The sequence below is a fragment of the Pseudochaenichthys georgianus genome, chromosome 2 (assembly GCF_902827115.2).
Source record: "Pseudochaenichthys georgianus chromosome 2, fPseGeo1.2, whole genome shotgun sequence".
In the NCBI taxonomy this organism is placed as follows: Eukaryota; Metazoa; Chordata; class Actinopteri; order Perciformes; family Channichthyidae; genus Pseudochaenichthys; species Pseudochaenichthys georgianus.
Window position 1 is genome coordinate 10,671,911 of NC_047504.1, and position 19,747 is coordinate 10,691,657.

At 43.3% G+C, this 19,747-nt stretch overlaps 1 protein-coding gene across 2 annotated transcripts in view; it reads left to right on the top strand.

Moving 5' to 3' along the window:
* The window catches only part of LOC117460246 (semaphorin-5B-like), a 48,326-nt gene that overhangs the window by 25,995 nt on the left and 2,584 nt on the right, over window positions 1-19,747 (top strand). For both annotated transcript variants that reach the window (XM_034101538.1, XM_034101546.1), the window contains 20 exons: window positions 5,298-5,486; window positions 8,155-8,254; window positions 8,563-8,608; window positions 8,702-8,764; window positions 8,856-8,954; window positions 9,150-9,363; window positions 9,967-10,252; window positions 10,325-10,460; window positions 11,355-11,562; window positions 11,635-11,842; window positions 11,967-12,084; window positions 12,287-12,471; window positions 12,875-13,018; window positions 13,238-13,385; window positions 13,974-14,199; window positions 16,906-17,127; window positions 17,789-17,959; window positions 18,054-18,200; window positions 18,452-18,487; window positions 18,810-19,021. In XM_034101538.1, coding sequence (XP_033957429.1) covers window positions 5,342-5,486; window positions 8,155-8,254; window positions 8,563-8,608; window positions 8,702-8,764; window positions 8,856-8,954; window positions 9,150-9,363; window positions 9,967-10,252; window positions 10,325-10,460; window positions 11,355-11,562; window positions 11,635-11,842; window positions 11,967-12,084; window positions 12,287-12,471; window positions 12,875-13,018; window positions 13,238-13,385; window positions 13,974-14,199; window positions 16,906-17,127; window positions 17,789-17,959; window positions 18,054-18,200; window positions 18,452-18,487; window positions 18,810-19,021 — 3,114 coding nt within the window. In that variant the 5' untranslated portion in view covers window positions 5,298-5,341. The remainder of the gene's footprint in view (window positions 1-5,297; window positions 5,487-8,154; window positions 8,255-8,562; window positions 8,609-8,701; window positions 8,765-8,855; window positions 8,955-9,149; window positions 9,364-9,966; window positions 10,253-10,324; window positions 10,461-11,354; window positions 11,563-11,634; window positions 11,843-11,966; window positions 12,085-12,286; window positions 12,472-12,874; window positions 13,019-13,237; window positions 13,386-13,973; window positions 14,200-16,905; window positions 17,128-17,788; window positions 17,960-18,053; window positions 18,201-18,451; window positions 18,488-18,809; window positions 19,022-19,747) is intronic.

Here is a 19,747-nt window from a genome sequence, read left to right on the forward strand (position 1 = left end):
TCATTGAACTACTGAGCAGAAAATACACTTGAAGACACTTTTAATAAATGTGAGGAGAGATTGGGATCACAGCTGTTAAAAAAACACACATTTAAATATGAATAGCTTATTAATTAAAAAAATGTGCGATGCATCAAACAACATTTGTGAAGCTTATTATGTTTACTGTTTTTAAAGCCTCTCAGATGTGACATTTATCAGCCTTGGGAACATTTTTGAACTTATATTGGCCTTTCTCGCCATATGGAGTTTGCATAGTTGTCATGGAGATGTCTCAGTTGTCATCACATGACCTAAACATGGCGCATCAGTCGTGTGATGACAGTATACGGTGTGTAGGCTCTGTGCAGGAAAGCAAGCATCGGTTTAAGATCAGAGTGCAGTCAGCTGTTGTCTGATTTCTTAGTGTCCAAGGTTAAATGTCTTCTTCTGTTCGTCCAAAACCCAAAGATATTCAAACCTATTTTAAACCTTATTAATTAACGATGAGTATTGTTCATTCAAGTTTTAGGAGAAACATTATTTGACTCAGAATTTTACATCAGTGTTGTGATGAATGCAGCTTGAATTTGGTGTCCACTTGGGGGCAGAGCTCAAACGAAACAAGCTAAGCTAATTGCAAGTTGTTGTATTTAATATCGCCCTAGTTTTCAGGGAGTGCAGAAGCCATGCATTTGCTTCTTCGCCCCCGTTGTGTCTCCGTGCAGAAAGCAGAATAGATGCAGCTGATGATAAGAGAGCAGAGGGAGACGAGATGAGAGCAGGAGATAGGAGGAGAGGGATTTCTGCAGCTGCATGCCTCTTTAGGATTCCTGCTCTCTACCTCCTCTGGCCGGGGCCAAACCGGCATCATTAGGTTTGGCAAATTACCCGAGCGGCCATTGTGGCGCAGCCATGGCACGTTAGTGTGTCTTTTTAACTGTGTCTAAACTCAGTCTATTCACTTGTAAAAGAGAGCGGCCATTGGCAGATAGTTGGCAGGTCGCACAGAGAGGCCATTCACCCCGGTAGGAAGGAGCTGAGAACACTGCCTCGGAAATGGTCCTCTCTGAATATTTTGATGGAAAGACATTGGATGCCCTCTCAGTGTCCGTTTGCCCTGAATGAAATGACTGCGTTAATATTAATACTTTAAAGGTGAAAGCAGGAGCTGCTGCTACGGAGATTTTAGTCGAAGTTGTTGTTGTGTGAGTTATTTAAGGAGGAAGTGGAGAAAGGAATCCAAGGTTCTTCAGAGTAGGAGACAGGAAGGGGGGGGGGGAGGGGGTTCACTGTTTCTTTAATGATTGTTGGATGAAGTCCAAGTACACGAGAGTTTAGACAAGAGGCTGATATATAAAGGTCAACCGCTGGACCCCCTGCTTTTATTCTGGGTGCCATGGAGGAACACATTACAATGCGTCTGAATGAGGGAATAATTACGTGTGATTAATTTCCCGGTCATATATCACCTCGGCAAAGAGGATTTGTCTGGATTTTAACGCCGCTCACTTAACACGTACACCAGAGGCTCAGCGTGCGCAGTTTGTAGCCGGTGTAATCCCGCTGGACGTGTTATTAAGCGCTTTCCAGGGCTTTGTGCACCTATTGTTGTCAGATCACGACTTGCTATAAAAGCTGTTTTGTATGAAACGACTGATCGTGACAGAAGGAGAAGCAGCACCTTCACCGTGTCAGTGTGGCTGCCCTGTAGCTCAGTGGTCACATGGTCACAAAAGAGCTTCATCCATGCTTTACTCTCCATCCAATCAGCTCATTCATAAATAAGCAGTGTGGGTTAAAGGTATCGGAGTGACACACTCACCGTGGGAGGGCCATCGCTTTGGCTCCTGAAAGACTGCAACGTTCTTCAGTTCGTCAGAAGACAAAGCCAAGAGTGCTTGAATAGAAAGTTCTTGAAATAGAAAAAGGGAGCCTCACAAAAAAAAGACTCAAATTCCGTGTTGCTTTTATTCTGTAAGCATGCTTTAAAATCTTAAGATTGCATGCAGTCACACAACAAAAACACTTTGCTATCCCAGCTCTAAAGTGTAAAAAGTGTAATAAAAAGTTGAATTTGAAGAAGAACGCTTGTGAGAAACGATAAAAACATTCTATTAAACTGTATATTTCTGCAGAGAGGGCCATTTGATGGATATGCATAGCAGGAATAGTTCTGCTATACAGGGCTCACGGTTTCTTTAACTGACGCCCCTGCAACAAATCACATGCAAGTGATAAATGTCAAAGTGAAGAAAGAGAGACGGTAAACTATCTATGTATGGGCATAGGCTTTAAAGTTAGCAGTGAGTCTGCAGAAGTGATGGAAAACAGACACTTCTGCAGAGTCGGGACACAATTGATGACATGAAGGCACTTTATAATCCTCGCTTTGGCCAACACAACTCACTTTGAGTGTGAGTGGGTTCTCTATTTTCCAGAAGACAATTAAAAGAAGGCATTGTTACCATTGCTCCAGGAGGCTCCAGGAGAGTGTAGTGTGGCATTTATCTGTTTATAACTAATGCAATCCTAATAGTAGAATTAAATGGCACCCTATTATGCTAATTTCTAGGTTTCATAATTGTTTATGTACTGTATATATCATAATAACTTGTGGATTTTAGCCTCTGCAGACCATTTACATCAGGGGTGTCAAACTCAAGGCCCGGGGCCACATCCGGCCCGTGACTTCATTTCATGTGGCCCCACAAGAACTTGCAAAGAATATAATATGTTTATTATATGTTTACATGCCGATTTACAGGAGCACGTTGCCCATAAACTACATGTCCCACAATGCATCTCTAAATTGACTTTTTTCTTAGAATTTCACTTCTTTTTTTGGATTTTGACTTTTCTTTTCCCCCAGAATTTGACTTTTCTTTTAAAATAATTTAGTGACATGCACACTGAAGAGACTTGCGGTTATTTTCCCTAGACTTCTGCTTTCAGATGTAGTTAATTATGTAATTATTAATCCAATGCAGAGCCAATAATGTAATATAATACATTATTTTATATATATCAAATATTTATATATGTATTTTTATATAGTCTTAAAGTTACAACCGGCCCTCTGAGTGCAACCATAATGCCAATGTGGCCCGTGATGAAATTGAGTTTGACACCCCTGATTTACATGCACACAAACCTATATAACACACTGCAGGAAAGGGAAAACCCCCAAAAGATGTTTAATTTTAGAGTAATCTAAAAGTGTAACAAACTTTCAGCACCTTATTTCTTTCTGTGTATCTCTGAGCGACTTCAAGTGCCCCCTGTGAGTAATGACACACACTAGTGAGGCAGATTAATCACAAGGCAAACACAACTGCTAAACTAAACATGTCATAACTTCTGCTTTATTGACTCAGTGAAACTTTCTGCACGGTGGCTGTAAGAGGGTTAACATCCTGCTCTGTGTGCAGGTCACATGTTCGCTCCGTTTTCCTGTGCTTTTCCTCCCACAGTCCAAAACACACAGTCACATGAATCAGCCACTCTGTATGTCTAATCTCCTCGCAGGTTGTTAAAGCTTAATGGTGTTTTTCCAACACGGCCAGCGACATGAATGAATGAATGTTCTGACATGGTTCCAGGAACACAGGCTTAGATGTTTTCCCGTCTACTTTTCCGACGGGTTTTGCTCCAAAATCAGGAAAATCTCGGCTTTATCTTGATTCTTAAATGCTGAAAACCCTAGCAGAGTTAGGGGTACATGTATTTGCAGTGTTTATGTCCACATATTTATATATTAATACAGTAAACACTATTTATTCTACCCTACATTACATGCTTTTTTTGTCTTGTTTTTGTTTATATGGACACAATGTTCATATTCCTGCAACTTACTCAAACCATTTTGTCCACTGCACGATCATATTACACTATTTTTTGTCTTTTAATTTTACGTTAAGTGTATCGTATGCTGCATTGTTGGAGGATTCTGGCACTTTTTGAGATTTTCATTGCAAAAACTACGCTATAAGAAGGCCTTTAAATCTTTGGAAGTCATTGAAATCCAACGTGAGAATCTGCATCTGAACATTTCCTCCTGCCCCCTGGAGAATCTGAGTGACATGTGGTGCTGCCCCCGGCTCATTGTACTTAATAAAAAGTCCCAGAGCACCAGGCCTCTCGCTGGCCAGCCTTTGCACCGTGAGACGAGCGCTGACACATAACAAAGGCGAGGCCAGCGGTGGAGGCTCGCTGCTGTCGCCTCATTAAGCAGCAATGTCAGACCCAGCAGGTTGAGAAACCTCTGCCTGCACAAACACTCAGACAGGCAGACATTCAGCGCCTCCGTTCTGCAGGGGAACCAGTCTGAGGGGGAAAGGAGAGCGGGAGAAGCTAGACAAATCTGCTCAACTGAAGTTCAGGATGACTTGTTTTTATGCAATAAATGGTGCAATACGTTTAAAATAGAGTATGTGGTGGGTGTGTTATGCTTTAAACAAGTTAATCTGATAATAAGAGACTTTTATATGAACAAAGTTCCCCCTTTCAGATTTGAAAAAGCAAATGTCCTCTGAAAAAACTGACCTGGCATGTTTGTATCTAATATTGTGTAATGCTTTATCAGTAAAGTAGGCATCCTCCTGTTGTCCTGGATGTCAGTGTGTTCGCACAGTGGTGAAAAGAGCTGTCTTTTACCTGTTGGAGTTATTTGGCGTCATTGAGCGATTGCTTTCTCAGCTTTCTACTACAGGTTGTTTGACCAAATGCTGTAAAAATAAATGAACCCAGGGTGTAAAAAGGGGCTTTTCTATGACCCCCGAGCCTACTGTCATCATCACCGTCAGATTTAATGTACATAAATGGGTTTTGATGTGGACACAAAGACTCTTCATGGGGCTCACGGTTCAGCCCCGATTCTGAAAAGCTCTCCGCAGTCACACAGATCTCTGGTGATGGCACCCTCTGTCTGAGAGCCTGCATTAGAGAGATTGTCGGCTCGGCCTTTTGAGGCGAATTAGCCATGACCGAGTCCTGCTGACACCGAGAGCAGACGGACAGAGCCTCCTCTGGGGGGCACACACAACGAATTTAGATGGATGGACGAGCGAGGAAGTATGTGAAGAAGTGCAAAATACTGTTTATGGATATTCGTATTTACTGCTGGTGTTTACGTTGTTTGTATGGGTTGTAGACTTATTTATAGAGGCATCGGTTGATATAACCTTTTGAGTATTTTAAAGAACCATGATGTTATACACACTGCTTTTTATACCATAACCTTCCTCTAGAGCACAGTAGACTGAAATGATCCCACAATGTCGGGATTGTTTTAACCGATATCTCCTGTGCTCCATCAGGTGTTTCCTGAGGACCTGAAAGAAGACTGGATGTGGTTGTAGCTATGGGTGAGTCAGGGTGGGGGGTGCGGTCCCTCTCCCCCTGTGGCCTGCTGCTGGTCGTCTGTGCGTCCGTCTGTCTGTGCCAGCAGCCCAACGTGAAGCCAGCGGAGTGCAGCAGGAAGGAGCATCCTGTCGTCTCTCACCAAGGTCAGCGCATCAGGATACATCTGCTTTAACTGGACTTATACTAAGCGCTTTCCTCCCTTCACTTCTATCCACAGTTATAGCAACACAAGGCAACAGTCTTGGCTTTCACATCAGATATCCAACTAAAAGGTTGTCTATATTTGTGTATCTTTAACTAGCTTTGTTTTATAGCAGCAGTCGGAACAAAATCGATACAAATGGAGGAGTCAAACTAAGGACATTGGACTATTTGCTCCTTTTAGAATACCTGTGAATCAAATTAAACATCGAATACACATCTCATTAAGAGGAGTAAGTGCAACTGAACAAATATCAATATCCACCTCGACTCACCCATGAATAGTTAATCACATCTCTTCAATGTCTCAGCTTGATTCATATTTGCCACAAGACTTCCTAACACTCTAATATTTTCTTCGGCCTATTAAAAAAACCAAATCTTCTCTGTATTCTCGGTGAGTAAAGACTTTTACTGAGATGAAAGGCTGCAGGATCAGGTGATTCACAGGCAGTGGCGGCCGGCCCATAGGGGTACTAGGGTCGCCGGCCCCCCCTCTTCCCACATGTTTGATTGTCATTAAAAATAAATTAAAAAAAATATATATATTTTTTTTTTTAATGAACAAGGTAAATATTATATAGTTGGCATCAGTCAAATGTATAATCTACAATAAAATCTCGTTTAAAATTGTTTTACGCTGTCTAAAGTTACTGATAAGTCACATGTTTCCTGGCTGGCCGCAGCGTGTATCGTTACCCTCTCTCGTCCGGGCGGTAGAAAGGAGCCCTCAGCCAGAGCAGCCGCAGCCAACAAGCTGACTGTTGCTATCTGTAAACTATGCCGCCGAAACATAATATCAGCCAATCAGCGTCGTCAGATCTGATGCTCAAAGGGCGCCCTGTCAGCGCCCTGGCCTGTGTGTCTGTGAGTTGTTTGGACTCGTATCCAAGGTGACGCTACAGTAGTTGTCTGCAGGTGGAGACTGCGGTGCAAGTGGATCGCCGGAGCTGTAGATTAACATTGACATGCTTATTGTAGTTGTAGGGCAATGCCTGTGGCACCATGGAGCCTGTGTGTGGGCTGGACCTGTGTTTTAGAGGAAAGGAGTTAGCAGAGGGTGGAGTTGTCGATTCTTGTTCAGTGTTCATCTTCCTCACCCTCTCAAACTTTGAGTTGCGCGCGCTGCTAAAGAGACGCGAGTCGGTTGGCAAGTATGACACACACACACACACACACACACACACACACACACACACACACACACACACACACACACACACACACACACACACACACACACACACACACACACACACACACACACACACACACACACACACACACACACACACAGGGCCGGCCCTCGGCATAGGCAGTATAGGCGAATGCTAAGGGCGCATCAACCCATAGGGGGCGCCAAAAAAAAAAAAAAAAAAAAAAAGTTAGAAATTAAAAAAAAAATTTTTTTTAATTTCATAAGAACACAATTTCCCGATTTTGGATCAACAGAGTACATCTTATTATCTTATACTAACAGAACTACGCCTATATTGCGTACAGCGCCCATAAACTATGGCACACCCCCCCCAAAAAATCAAGTTGAACTGCCCCAGCCCCAGTAAAAACCAGAGGTTTATGTGAAATTGTTCTTTTTTTAAAAATAATGGTTTTAGTGTGCAATTATAGGTTTTAATGTTGTATTTGTGTTCATTTAAAATAAATCAAACTCCCAAAAAAATGTATGCAGCTTCTGTGTGCTTTTATTAACATTGCATTTATTGTGTAAGCGGCCGCGGGGGGAGAGCTTTAGAGAGCTCTCTCCTGAAAGACTGAGAGGCTCTGATAACCTCAGCTCAGTGAGGTAAAGGCACACCTTTATTATTATAGTTATAAAAAAATAAGAGAATAAATGAAAAACAGGTATAAAATACTGACAGTACAAAAAAGTTGTTAATAAACAAGAATACAGTTTAAAAGGGGAGTGATTTGTAAAATATCCATAAAGAAAAAGAAAATCTGCTTCCAGTTCTGTTTCATCTGGGTGTTGAGATGTTTCCATAGATCTCTTAATGTTGCTCTCAAAGTGCACCAGATTGATGCTTTTAACTTAAATATTTAAAAGAAAAAGTCTTCCCGGGGGAGCATGCCCCGGACCCCCCTAGAGGAGGTGAGGTTCCCCCCTCACTTGAATCATGTTAAAATGGGATACTAAATACAGTTGCACACATCTTGTGTCCATATCTTTCTGTTTTGGTGGTCATGCCACAACCGTGCATGCGCGAGTCATAGTGAGTGTCTGCATTTGGGGGGGGGGGGGGGGGCGCGCCAGCTAAAGCACACACACACACACACACACACACACACACACACACACACACACACACACACACACACACACACACACACACACACACACACACACACACACACACACACACACACAGATAATGTTCGTATGTTCGCCCTAGTACGGTTTGGTCCCTATTTCCATAGCCCCACCAAAAATATTTTCCGCCAGCCGCCACTGTTCACAGGAGGGAAATGTGACACATCAGTAAAAACCCTGAGGGCTTACATGAGGCTGTGAGCCAGGTACCATTTGGTGGAGAAAAGTTCCCACGCACTTCAGGAAATGTCTCCTCGTCCTGATGCGTTTTCTCCGTGCAGCGCTGAGGCCGTGGATGTTCGAGTTCTCCCATCCAGGAGTGAAGGATTACTCCCAGCTGGCTGTGGACCTGAGCAGGAACCAGCTGATTGTGGGAGCCAGGTGACACATCACATTATATTCGTGCAAAAAGTATATTAGCTTTAAATAAGACAAACCCAGTGCTACAAAAAGAAACGTGTTTATGTGTAGACTTTCTGTTCTTCTGATATAAATTAGGAGCCAGTTCCACAATTTCTTGCAGAAAACTACTCTAAACTTTAACAGCATCACGTCATCATATGTTGCTATTAAACAACGTTGTAAAATATATTTTCATGATGACATTTGACCATACATTGCTTAAACTAGCTTATAATTTCCTTTGCAGTGTTTGTGCTTCACCTCTAATATGAAATCTCTTTTTACAGAAACTTCCTCTTCACACTGAGTTTGAGCAACGTCTCGCTCATCCAGGTAACACCAGCTTGTCCGACAGTATGTGTTCGTAATATTGATTGTCTTGCTCCCGAAAGATGTGCAAAATATGAATTTATTTGTGTCCCTCAGGCGACAGAATGGGCACCGGATGAAGACACAAAGCGCTCATGTCAGAGCAAAGGGAAATCAGAGGTGTGTGTTGTGTGTCTTGTAATACAGAAGTCTTTATTCAGAATGTGTCCATTTTTATTGATGACTAATCGTGGTGTGTGTCTTTCTGCAGGAGGAGTGTCAGAACTACGTCCGGGTTTTGTTGATCAGCGGGATGACGCTCTTCACCTGCGGCACTAATGCTTTCACCCCCGTCTGCATGACCAGGCAGGTTGGTACAAAAGATTAAAAGCATGGAATACAAATACTATTTACAGCTCCATCACCGCAGGATCAGAACATGTAAAGCCTTTTGCGAGTTGTTATCTCGACTGTAGGGACATCATTGCAAACCAACTGCTGCATGGAGGTGGGAAAACCCATTGTGCAGTCATTGTGTTTACCCCCGTGTTACCTCCTCTGTCAGGTGGGTAACGTCAGTGTGGTGTTGGACACGGTGAACGGTGTCGCCCGGTGTCCGTACGACCCGCGGCACAACTCCACCGCCATGGTGACGGAGCGAGGCGAGCTGTACGCCGCCACGGTGATCGACTTCTCGGGACGCGACCCCGTCATCTACAGGAGCCTCGGGAACATGCCGCCTCTACGCAGCGCTCAGTACAACTCCAAATGGCTCAACGGTAAAAAACTGATATGTCCTGATCTCAGTGATCGTGCTGTTATGTTAAATGTTTGTTGTTTGTTTTTCACGTCTTGATATCTGGCTATGTTGATGTTGTTACACATGGAGCTGCTGTTATGCAAGTCACATTTCAGAGTTGATCTGACCATTAAAGTATTATCGTATCTTATTTTAACTAATTAGACACGGAGGTGGGAAGTAGTGACGTACAAATACTTTGTTATTGCATTGTACTTATTCTGGTATCAGTACTTTACTCCACTATTTATTTTTCTGACAACCTTTTACTTGTACTCTTTCCTAAATACCTGTATGAAGATGTAGATACAGGTGAAGTTCGACACGACTGAAAACAGAGACATTCCTAATCACCCATATGAGCGAGATGTTCAATAAAACAGTTGCTAGTTATGCATACTTTTAACTTAAGTACATTTCAAAGCCCATACTTCTGTATTTTTACTTGAGTAAAGAATTCAGTACTTCAACTTTTACCAGAGTATGTTCAAACACGATTATCTGTACCTCTACTAGAGTGAAGGATGTGTACTTTTTAACTGCTGGACTACATCCTTTCCCCCTCCTCTCTTGTGTGTTTCAGAGCCTCACTTCGTGTCGGTTTATGAGATCGGTCGGTTCACCTATTTCTTCCTGAGAGAAACAGCGGTGGAGAACGACTGTGGGAAGGTCGTGTTTTCTCGCGTGGCTCGGGTCTGTAAGAACGACATGGGGGGTCGTTTCCTGTTAGAGGACACGTGGACCACCTTCATGAAAGCCCGACTCAACTGCTCTCGCTCTGGAGAAATCCCGTTTTACTACAACGAGCTGCAGAGCACCTTCTACCTCCCCGAGCAGGACCTGATCTACGGCATCTTCACCACCAATGTGTGAGTCATCTGGGATTATAAAAACATAATATAGGTTTTTTACACACTGAATCCCCCTCTTCTCCGCTTTAGGAACAGCATATCAGCTTCTGCCGTGTGCGCCTTCAACCTGAGCGCCGTCACTCAGGCCTTCAACGGGCCGTTTCGTTACCAGGAGAACCCCCGCACCGCCTGGCTCTCAACCCCAAACCCCATACCCAACTTTCAGGTAACTCACATATTTAAACAACCTGGATCCACATGTGCATTTTTCTCTGACAATGTGGTGTTGATAGCTGTACAAATGTGAGCCTTCCCTCCAAGAAATAGTGGCATTTTATCTTGCTGTGTGAAAATAGAGAGTAGGCTATATTTTGGTGAGAATAGCTCAGCTCCATCCTAGGACTTTTACTTATAACAGAGTATCCCTACATTTAGGTACTTCTACTTTTACTTAAGTACAACATTGGAATACTTCTTCCACCTCTGACCTTCACAAAGGTATTTTGCAGCTCGTGCTCCTAGGTTGGAAACAGACTAATCCGTTATATAAGCAGGAGGGTTTTGTTCAGGCGAAACCTGCAGACTCATCCTTTTTAGGGAATAATTTGCTTAGGTATTCAACATTCATCGTTTTCTCTTCTCACTGTCTCTTTTCCCACGGAAGGTCTACGGCCTTGGGTATTGCTGCTATCTCTCTTAAGGGGGAGCAGCTTGGGTGCATTGTTGTTGCCAGTCTGTGACAGAGCACGAGCCGCCATGAGGTAGATTACTGTTTAGGGACGTAGGTTCCTTGGCGTACGTTCTTTCCTATGGACGAGAGCTCTAGTTAGATTCAGGATCCATATTGCTTTAGTCTCGCTGATGAAGAATGTTGATTATTACACTCCGAACTAGTTAAAACGTCGAGCTGCAGAAGGGTTCTTCAGAATTGGTTTGGCAGCCGCTGTGTCAACTCGTGACACACCACCTGTCTCGTCAATTCTCCAGCCTTAACTCCAAATAAACCGTCAGTGTTTGCCATCAAAGCTCCAGCTCTCCTCGTGCCTCCCTGTTTCTAATTGCTTCAGAAGTCTCCCCCACAATAATGATGTTTTGAAAACACGTCTCACTAATCCCTCAGTGTGGGACGCTGGAGGAGGGCGGCCCGGGGGGGAACCTGACGGAGCGCAGCCTGCAGGACGCCCAGCGGCTCTACCTCATGAACGACGTGGTGCAGCCGCTCACCGTCAACCCTCTGCTCACTCAGGACAACCTGCGCCTCTCCAAGCTAGTGGTGGACATCGTGCAGGGCCGAGAAACCCTCTACCACGTCATGTACATCGGAACAGGTGAGCAAAAAAACCAATAAAGACATTTAGTAAAGATCATTTTCATCCTATAACTTGTCTATTTTTAATCAGAATACGGCACCATCCTGAAGACTCTCTCCACATCCAATAAAAGTCTCCAAGGCTGCTACCTGGAGGAACTCAGGCTCCTCCCCCCGGGGAAGATCGGACCAATCAAGAGCCTGCAAATCCTCCACAGTGACAGGTCTCTGATTGTTGGGCTGGACGACAGACTGGTGAAGATCCCGTTAGAGCGCTGCTCCAGCTATCCAAGTGAAGTGTAAGAGCCAAAAAAACTATTTTGAGAAATCTAACAGCAGACGTTACATAACAAGCATTTAATGAGTCTGTGGGTGCTACTTCTATATGTTGAAAACCTTTTATCTTTATATATCTTATATCAGTCACTGCTTGGAAGCTCGGGACCCGTACTGCGGCTGGGATCTCAAACAGAAACGCTGCACCACCATCGAGGGGAGCGCCAACATGAACCAGTGGACCCAAAACATCACCCAGTGCCCAGTAAGACACACACACACACACACACACACACACACACACACACACAGTTTTTCTTTTCTTTTTTTGTCTCCATGTATATTTTGTAATTTGTTATTTGTCTTTACTTGTAAATGCACTTGTCTTGTAACTTACTTTAACTAAAAAATAATTAAAAAGTTAATTAATTGGTGACTTTAATCTATCCTCTATCTCCTCTCTGGAGGTGAGGAACCTGACCCAGGATGGAGGTTTTGGTACGTGGGCGCCGTGGCAGCCTTGTAACCACGATGATGGCGAGGGATCCGTCAGCAGCTGTGTGTGTCGGTCTCGCTCGTGTGACGGACCTTTGGCCCGGTGTGGCGGCGTCGAGTGTAAAGGACCGACCATCCAGGTGGCAAACTGCTCCAGGTGCAGTCTCTCTTTATGAACACTAATCAAACAAGGAATCATCTTCATCAGATACCCTCAGCTATCAGACAGACAGACAGACAGACAGACAGACAGACAGACAGAGACATACAGACAGAGAGACAGACAGACAGACAGACAGACAGACATTGAGTCAGATATTGAGTCAGATATTGAGTCAGATATTGAGTCAGATATTGAGTCAGATATTGAGTCAGATATTGAGTCAGATGTTGAGTCAGATATTGAGTCAGATATTGAGTCAGATATTGAGTCAGATGTTGAGTCAGATATTGAGTCAGATATTGAGTCAGATATTGAATCAGATATTGAGTCAGATATTGAGTCAGATGTTGAGTCAGATATTGCCAAAAGGCCCACAGATTCCCCCTCTGCTCTTCAGGAATGGCGGCTGGACCCCCTGGTCCTCGTGGGGTCAGTGCAGCAGCAGCTGTGGGATCGGGTTTGAAGTCAGGCAGCGCTCCTGCAACAACCCCTCGCCTCGACACGAGGGGCGAGTGTGTGTGGGCCAGGGGCGAGAGGAGAGGTGAGAAACAATACATCTGCATCAGTGACTTCCCAAGGAGGTAGCGATGGTAGAATAATTTCATTGTCATTTCTACACTGTAGCTTTATGCATATGACAATAAAACCTTTGAATCTTGAAACATTTAAATGATGGACTTAAGTGCTTCTGTTAATTAATGTGCATTCCCCAAATATCCCGACTGTGCATAGTAATGACGTCAGTGTTTGTGTTTTTAAGGCTGTGCAATGAGAAGAAGCCGTGTCCCCTGCCGGTGTCGTGGACGGCGTGGGGCCCCTGGGCTCACTGCAGCGCTGAGTGTGGAGGGGGGGTCCACTCCAGAACCAGAACCTGTGAGAACGGCAACAGCTGTCCTGGATGTTCAATGGTACTGTAGAGAAATATGACAAATTCGTAAGCTCGAACTATTTAGAATGGAGAAAGAGTGACCAGCAGAGATGATTCATACATTAATTTACAAAAGAAAAGATTCTTGTTGTTGTTCAAGGTTTCAAGGCTTTTATTGTTTAACAGTTTTTATTGAGATTTCAAAATCAGAAGAAATATACATTCAATAGCATTGCATCCCACCCGATCCCGCCCTCCCCACCCGTCCCCTTAATTCCAGATCTTCACAAGGATGATTGTTCATTGAGGTTTTTGTCCAACCAAGGATATATGAAAAAATGCCAGTGCCTACAATATAATACTTACAAGGATAACAAAGCACATCAGTGAAGGTTTCAAGGCTTTTCTTGTCATTTGTACACAGCTGCAGTGTAGCTATGACAATGAACATCTGAGGTCACAGGCTCCTCCAACAGTGCAACACAATATAACAGATAAAATAGTGCAAGTAATACAAATAAAATAGAATATAATAGAAACTGTTGGAATCAAACCGATTAATGTTATGTATGTTCTTTCAGAAGGGATACTGTATGATATATTTCACATCAATATGGTTATTGTGCAGGAGTATAAGGCCTGTAACCTGGAGGCGTGTCCTGAGGTGCGGCGTAACACCCCCTGGACCCCCTGGATGCCGGTGAACGTGAGTCAGGACGGGGCGCGGCAGGAGCAGAGGTTCAGGTACACCTGCCGTGCGCTGCTGCCCGACCCCCAGCAGCTGCAGCTGGGCAAGAAGAAGCTGGAGACCCGGTTCTGCCCCAACGACGGGTCCGGAGCCTGCCAGACGGACTGTGAGTACAGGCCAGAGGTGGGAGGTAGTGGAGTACAAATACTTTGTTACTGTACTTAATGTTTCTGGTATCAGTACTTTACTCCACTACTTATTTTTCTGACGACTTTTTACTTGATCATTATTCTTTAGAGTCATTGCGTGCCTATTGGTTGGAACACGATCCGTGTATCCATCACTTCCTGGTCTTCTCTAAAGAAGAGGGACCAATGGAAACGTTGTCATGTTGCCGTTGTTCAGCATGGAAACATTCATTAGCTAACAATGACATTATGGTTCTATTGATATAAAGGGAGGTCAGGTACTCTTTAAAACAGCTGCTAGTTATGGGTACTTTCTACTGAAGTACACTTCAAAGTTCTTTACTTTCACTTGAGTAAAGAAGTTTAGTCACTCAGAGTATTTTTGAACACAAGTATCTGTACTTCTACTTGAGTAAAGCATGTGTACTTCTACTTGAGTAAAGGATGTGTACTTCTACTTGAGTAAAGGATGTGTACTTCGACTTGAGTAAAGGATGTGTACTTCTACTTGAGTAAAGGATGTGTACTTCTACTTGAGTAAAGGATGTGTACTTCTACTTGAGTAAAGGATGTGTACTTCTACTTGAGTAAAGCATGTGTACTTCTACTTGAGTAAAGCATGTGTACTTCTACTTGAGTAAAGGATGTGTACTTCTACTTGAGTAAAGGATGTGTACTTCTACTTGAGTAAAGCATGTTTACTTCTACTTGAGTAAAGGATGTTTACTTCTACTTGAGTAAAGGATGTGTACTTCTACTTGAGTAAAGGATGTGTACTTCTACTTGAGTAAAGGGTGTGTGTACTTTTGTCATCTCTGGTACTGGGAACAGGAAACTGCTACTTTAAAACTCCACCACTTTTCTCTGCTGTTGTTAGAAAATCTCAAATGGAGCCATGTTTTTTCCTCCTTTGTCAGTTCCCAGCAGGGGTTATTGGTTATCACCATGGAAACACAGCTGGTGTGGTCATTACCTGCTGCAGGTATAAAGCCTGAGGCCACTTTAACCGGGGATCATCAAATCTAATCAACTTCTATTTATATAAGCCAATTTCACACATTGCACATGTGTCACAGGTGGCTTTACAGTGTGTATGAAACCCTCTGGCCTGAGACCCTGCTGTGCACAAAAACACAAATAAGAAAACCTACAATTACCCGGGAAAAAAATGACAGACGTGCAATACATGTTGTGTGTACACATTATTTAATATAATGAAACTAGACCAAAATAAGAATGTATATAACCTCACTCCTCTGTACCTCTCCGACCTCCTGCACATCAACACACCCATCCGCACTCTCAGATCTTCTGCTTCCCTCCGCCTCACGGCACCCCCCTTCCGTTTAACCACCATGGGGTCTAGAGCCTTCAGCCGCTCTGCACCCCGCCTCTGGAACTCCCTCCCACCTGACATCCGCAACACTGACTCTCTCCCCATTTTCAAATCTCTTCACACTCGCATATCCACCCTGATCCATCACACATCCTCTGTTTCATTTATTTGATTTGTTATATACTGCATTGTCTTGTTTATGTCTCTTATGCTGGTGTTATGTATTGTGTATCTTTTTTATGTGTTTGTACGGCGACCTTGAGAGCCTTGAAAGGCGCCTACATAAAATAAATGTATTAATATATAAAATAAGACTTCAAAACATATTCCAGGAGACGGCAAAAGTCACAAAACTCCGGGGTTTCAACGATGCCGAGTTAGTAATACTGTGACTTACTTTGGGATTATACCATCCTATAAGCACATGTTAGCCTGTTGTAACTCTGGAGACCAGTCTGTATATGGACTTGAATCTGCATGGGCGTTTAAAAGTGCTGCTGGTGGACGAGATCCCAAAACAACACAGCTTGTCTCTCTTTTATACAATCCTTCTTGTTCAACAACAAAGCTATAAGATCACCTCAGGTGAGGGTTTTACTCCAAAATAGGTCAAGCTGACGAGGTGAAAATGTAACTTCATTGTTTCATCTTAGGTTTTTGTCTCATCCTGAAATATCTCAGCTGTCCCCATGGAAAGCCTCAGGAAGTGCTCCTCAGCTATATGTAAATCATTTCTCTTTGTGGATGGTGAAAACTGGTTTTCAACATGGCCCAGATTACACCTCACTAATTAAAGTTTCAAAACAGGATGTCTGCATGGCGAGGTTTGTAAAACTCATTGAATGTTAGATTTTCTCACGACTCCAGAGGATTTACACAATCATGCATTTTACCATCAAAACCATTTTTACCCTTTAACACAATGTCAAACCTGTAATTTATGAAGTTGTTCATTAAAGAAATGTTCAAATCCAAAAATAAACAATAATTTAAAATGTGATATCGGCCCTTGAGTCAAAACATAATCAACATCAAAGTGGTAAATATGATGTTTCTTTTGTGACATCTCTTGATGATTGCTAAACTTATGTTAGGCATTAAGGATTTAGGCTTTTAACATATATTTAATGTGTAGATATTTGTCATTTCAAACAACCCCTGTGTATTTTTTTCGTTTATATTTTATTTGACTAATTTTGTAAGGGATTTAATTTGTCATTTTCGGGTCTCTAAAAATACATGATTTGCAAAACTGTACTTTTAATATAATGTGACTCCAAATAAATAAAAAAATGCATTTGTGGTTCTCATAAAGCAAATACAATGTGTTTTTTCTGTGTGTTACCAGCTCTGGTCGAAGACTTGGTGAAGACTATCGGGCGAACTCCATCTCAGCCCCAAGGTGTGCGCTGGGGATTGTGGGAAACGTGGTCCAGCTGTTCTCAGCCGTGTTCCAGAGGCTTTAGGACCCGGAAACGAAGCTGCTCCACATCAGAGGGCCGGACCAACCCCAGCGCCTGCGTGGGATCACCTGTGGAGTATCAGGACTGTAACACCGAGCCCTGCCCAGGTAACCGGAAGTCAATCAGGAGGGACAGTTTTTTTATGTAACGATATATATTTCTTGCCGGGAATACCATGCATGTAATGGTGTTTGGCGATTAGCCCCCGTTGTGCTGGAATATCATTCAGGAGGTTGGAGGTCTGAAGAGTAGTGGTTTAAGCTCGACCCTGGATTTGGAAGAAAGGACAGCTGTCAGGCGGGGAGAGAGCAGATTTAAAGGGTTGCACTATGATAGGCTTGTGGGAATAGAGCGAAGTGATTTAGCTGGGGAGTGGCTGATTGAGAGGAGAGAGAGTAGTACGCTGGGAATATGTGAATGAATGACTGAAGACGGTCTTCCTGGTTGAACTTGCGCTAAGCTTCATGACTCTGGTTGATGCAATATCAGAATATCAAAATCAAAATCAGAATTCCTTTATTTTCCCCACAACGGAGAAATGTACGGTATTACAACAGCAACAGTATGGGGCCGATTCAAGAGAGTAGACTCAAATAATAAAATAGAACATAGTAGAAATAGTGCAGAATAGTCTATATACAAGTAATTGGAATATTGATATATATATAAGTTGCAAACAGATGAATGTTATGGATGTTCGTTCAAAAGTCAACATTGTCTGTGTGTGTGCACATTACATAAATAAAGTGTATAATGTGTGTGTTGCAGTGAGTGGGTCCTGGTCCTGCTGGTCGTCCTGGTCCCAGTGCTCGGCCAGCTGTGGGGGGGGGCACTACCAGCGGACTCGGACCTGCAGCAACCCCCCCCCTACCAGCGGAGGAGACATCTGCATCGGCCTGCACACTGAAGAGGCGCTCTGCAACACACACACCTGTGAAGGTAAAGCAGCGTAAAGCAGCAGCAACAAAAAAAAAATATATATATATTTACACACAAGCCGGTGATGAGAGATATTTTTCTCTTTGCTCTTCAGATTGGGGTGAGTGGACGGTTTGGGGGGACTGTGACGAGGGTCTGCAGCATCGTACCCGTCACTGTGGGGAGGACCAGGGGCTCGAGGGCGGTCTCTGCCAGGGGAACATCACCCAGGCCCGGCCCTGCCAGCCTCACGAAGTCCCCGGTGAGGACATGTTCTTCCTGTTAATAAAACCACTAAGTGTTAAAAACTGCTGCTGATATGAGCTGTACAATCCCTCAAAACTTTAATCCCACGCTATAAATGCTTGTTCCCTCTGTGTAGAAACTAAAAAAAGATGAATTAATGGAGAGCACATTGACAAAAAATGAACTGTTAATCATTTCTGTTGTTTGATCTTTTGGAGCTGCGGTGATTAAACTTCACTGCATCGATTTCTTTCTGTCTCTCTCCAGTTATTTTACCTGGGCAGGAGGAGCAGAGCTGTGGAAGTGAGTACAGTCAAGCAGTTACTCACAAAAGCAATTTGTTCCCAGCTCTCACACACACACACACACACACACACACACACACACACACACACACACACACACACACACACACACACACACACACACACACACACACACACACACAGTAAATCAATACCACTTCAGTTAAATTGCTGCCACTGAACACCAAGTTTTTGTTGCAAAGTCCAGCAGGCCAGATGTTTCCCTAAAAGCGACTGGTTTTACCAAAGAGATCTGCAGTGTGTAGTCATGGTCCCCTACGAACTGTTCTCATCCTCCCTTTCTTCCCCTCTGTCTCCAGCCTTCACTTTGTTCCAGCTAGTCGCCGTGGGCTCAGCCAGTTTCTTTGCGGCGGCGTTGCTCTCGGCTCTGGCCTACAGCTACTGCTACCAACTGAACCGAGCGTCCGCAGAGTCCGCCGTCATCCACCCCAGCACCCCCAACCACCTGACCTACAACAAGCAGGGCAACGCCACGCCAAAGAACGAGAAGTACATCCCCATGGAGTTCAAGGTGGGGTGATTAGTTATATCTCTAGGCAGAGGTGGGAAGTAGTGGAGTACAAATACTTTGTTACTGTACTTAAGTACATTTTTCTGGTATCAGTACTTTACTCCACTACTTATTTTTCTGACGACTTTTTACTTTCTATTTCTCACATGTTGAACACAAATACCTGTACTTTCTACTTCTCACATGTTGAACACAAATACCTTTACTTTCTACTCCTTACATGTTGAACACAAATACCTTTACTTTCTACTTCTCACATGTTGAACTCAAATACCTGTACTTTCTACTTCTCACATGTTGAACACAAATACCTGTACTTTCTACTTCTCACATGTTGAACACAAATACCTTTACTTTCTACTCCTTACATGTTGAATACAAATACCTGTACTTTCTACTTCTTACATGTTGAACACAAATACCTGTACTTTCTACTTCTTACATGTTGAACTCAAATACCTGTACTTTCTACTTCTTACATGTTGAACCCAAATACCTGTACTTTCTACTTCTTACATGTTGAACTCAAATACCTGTACTTTCTACTTCTTACATGTTGAACTCAAATACCTGAACTTTCTACTTCTTACATGTTGAACTCAAATACCTGTACTTTCTACTTCTCACATGTTGAACTCAAATACCTGTACTTTCTACTTCTCACATGTTGAACTCAAATACCTGTACTTTCTACTTCTTACATGTTGAACACTAATACCTGTACTT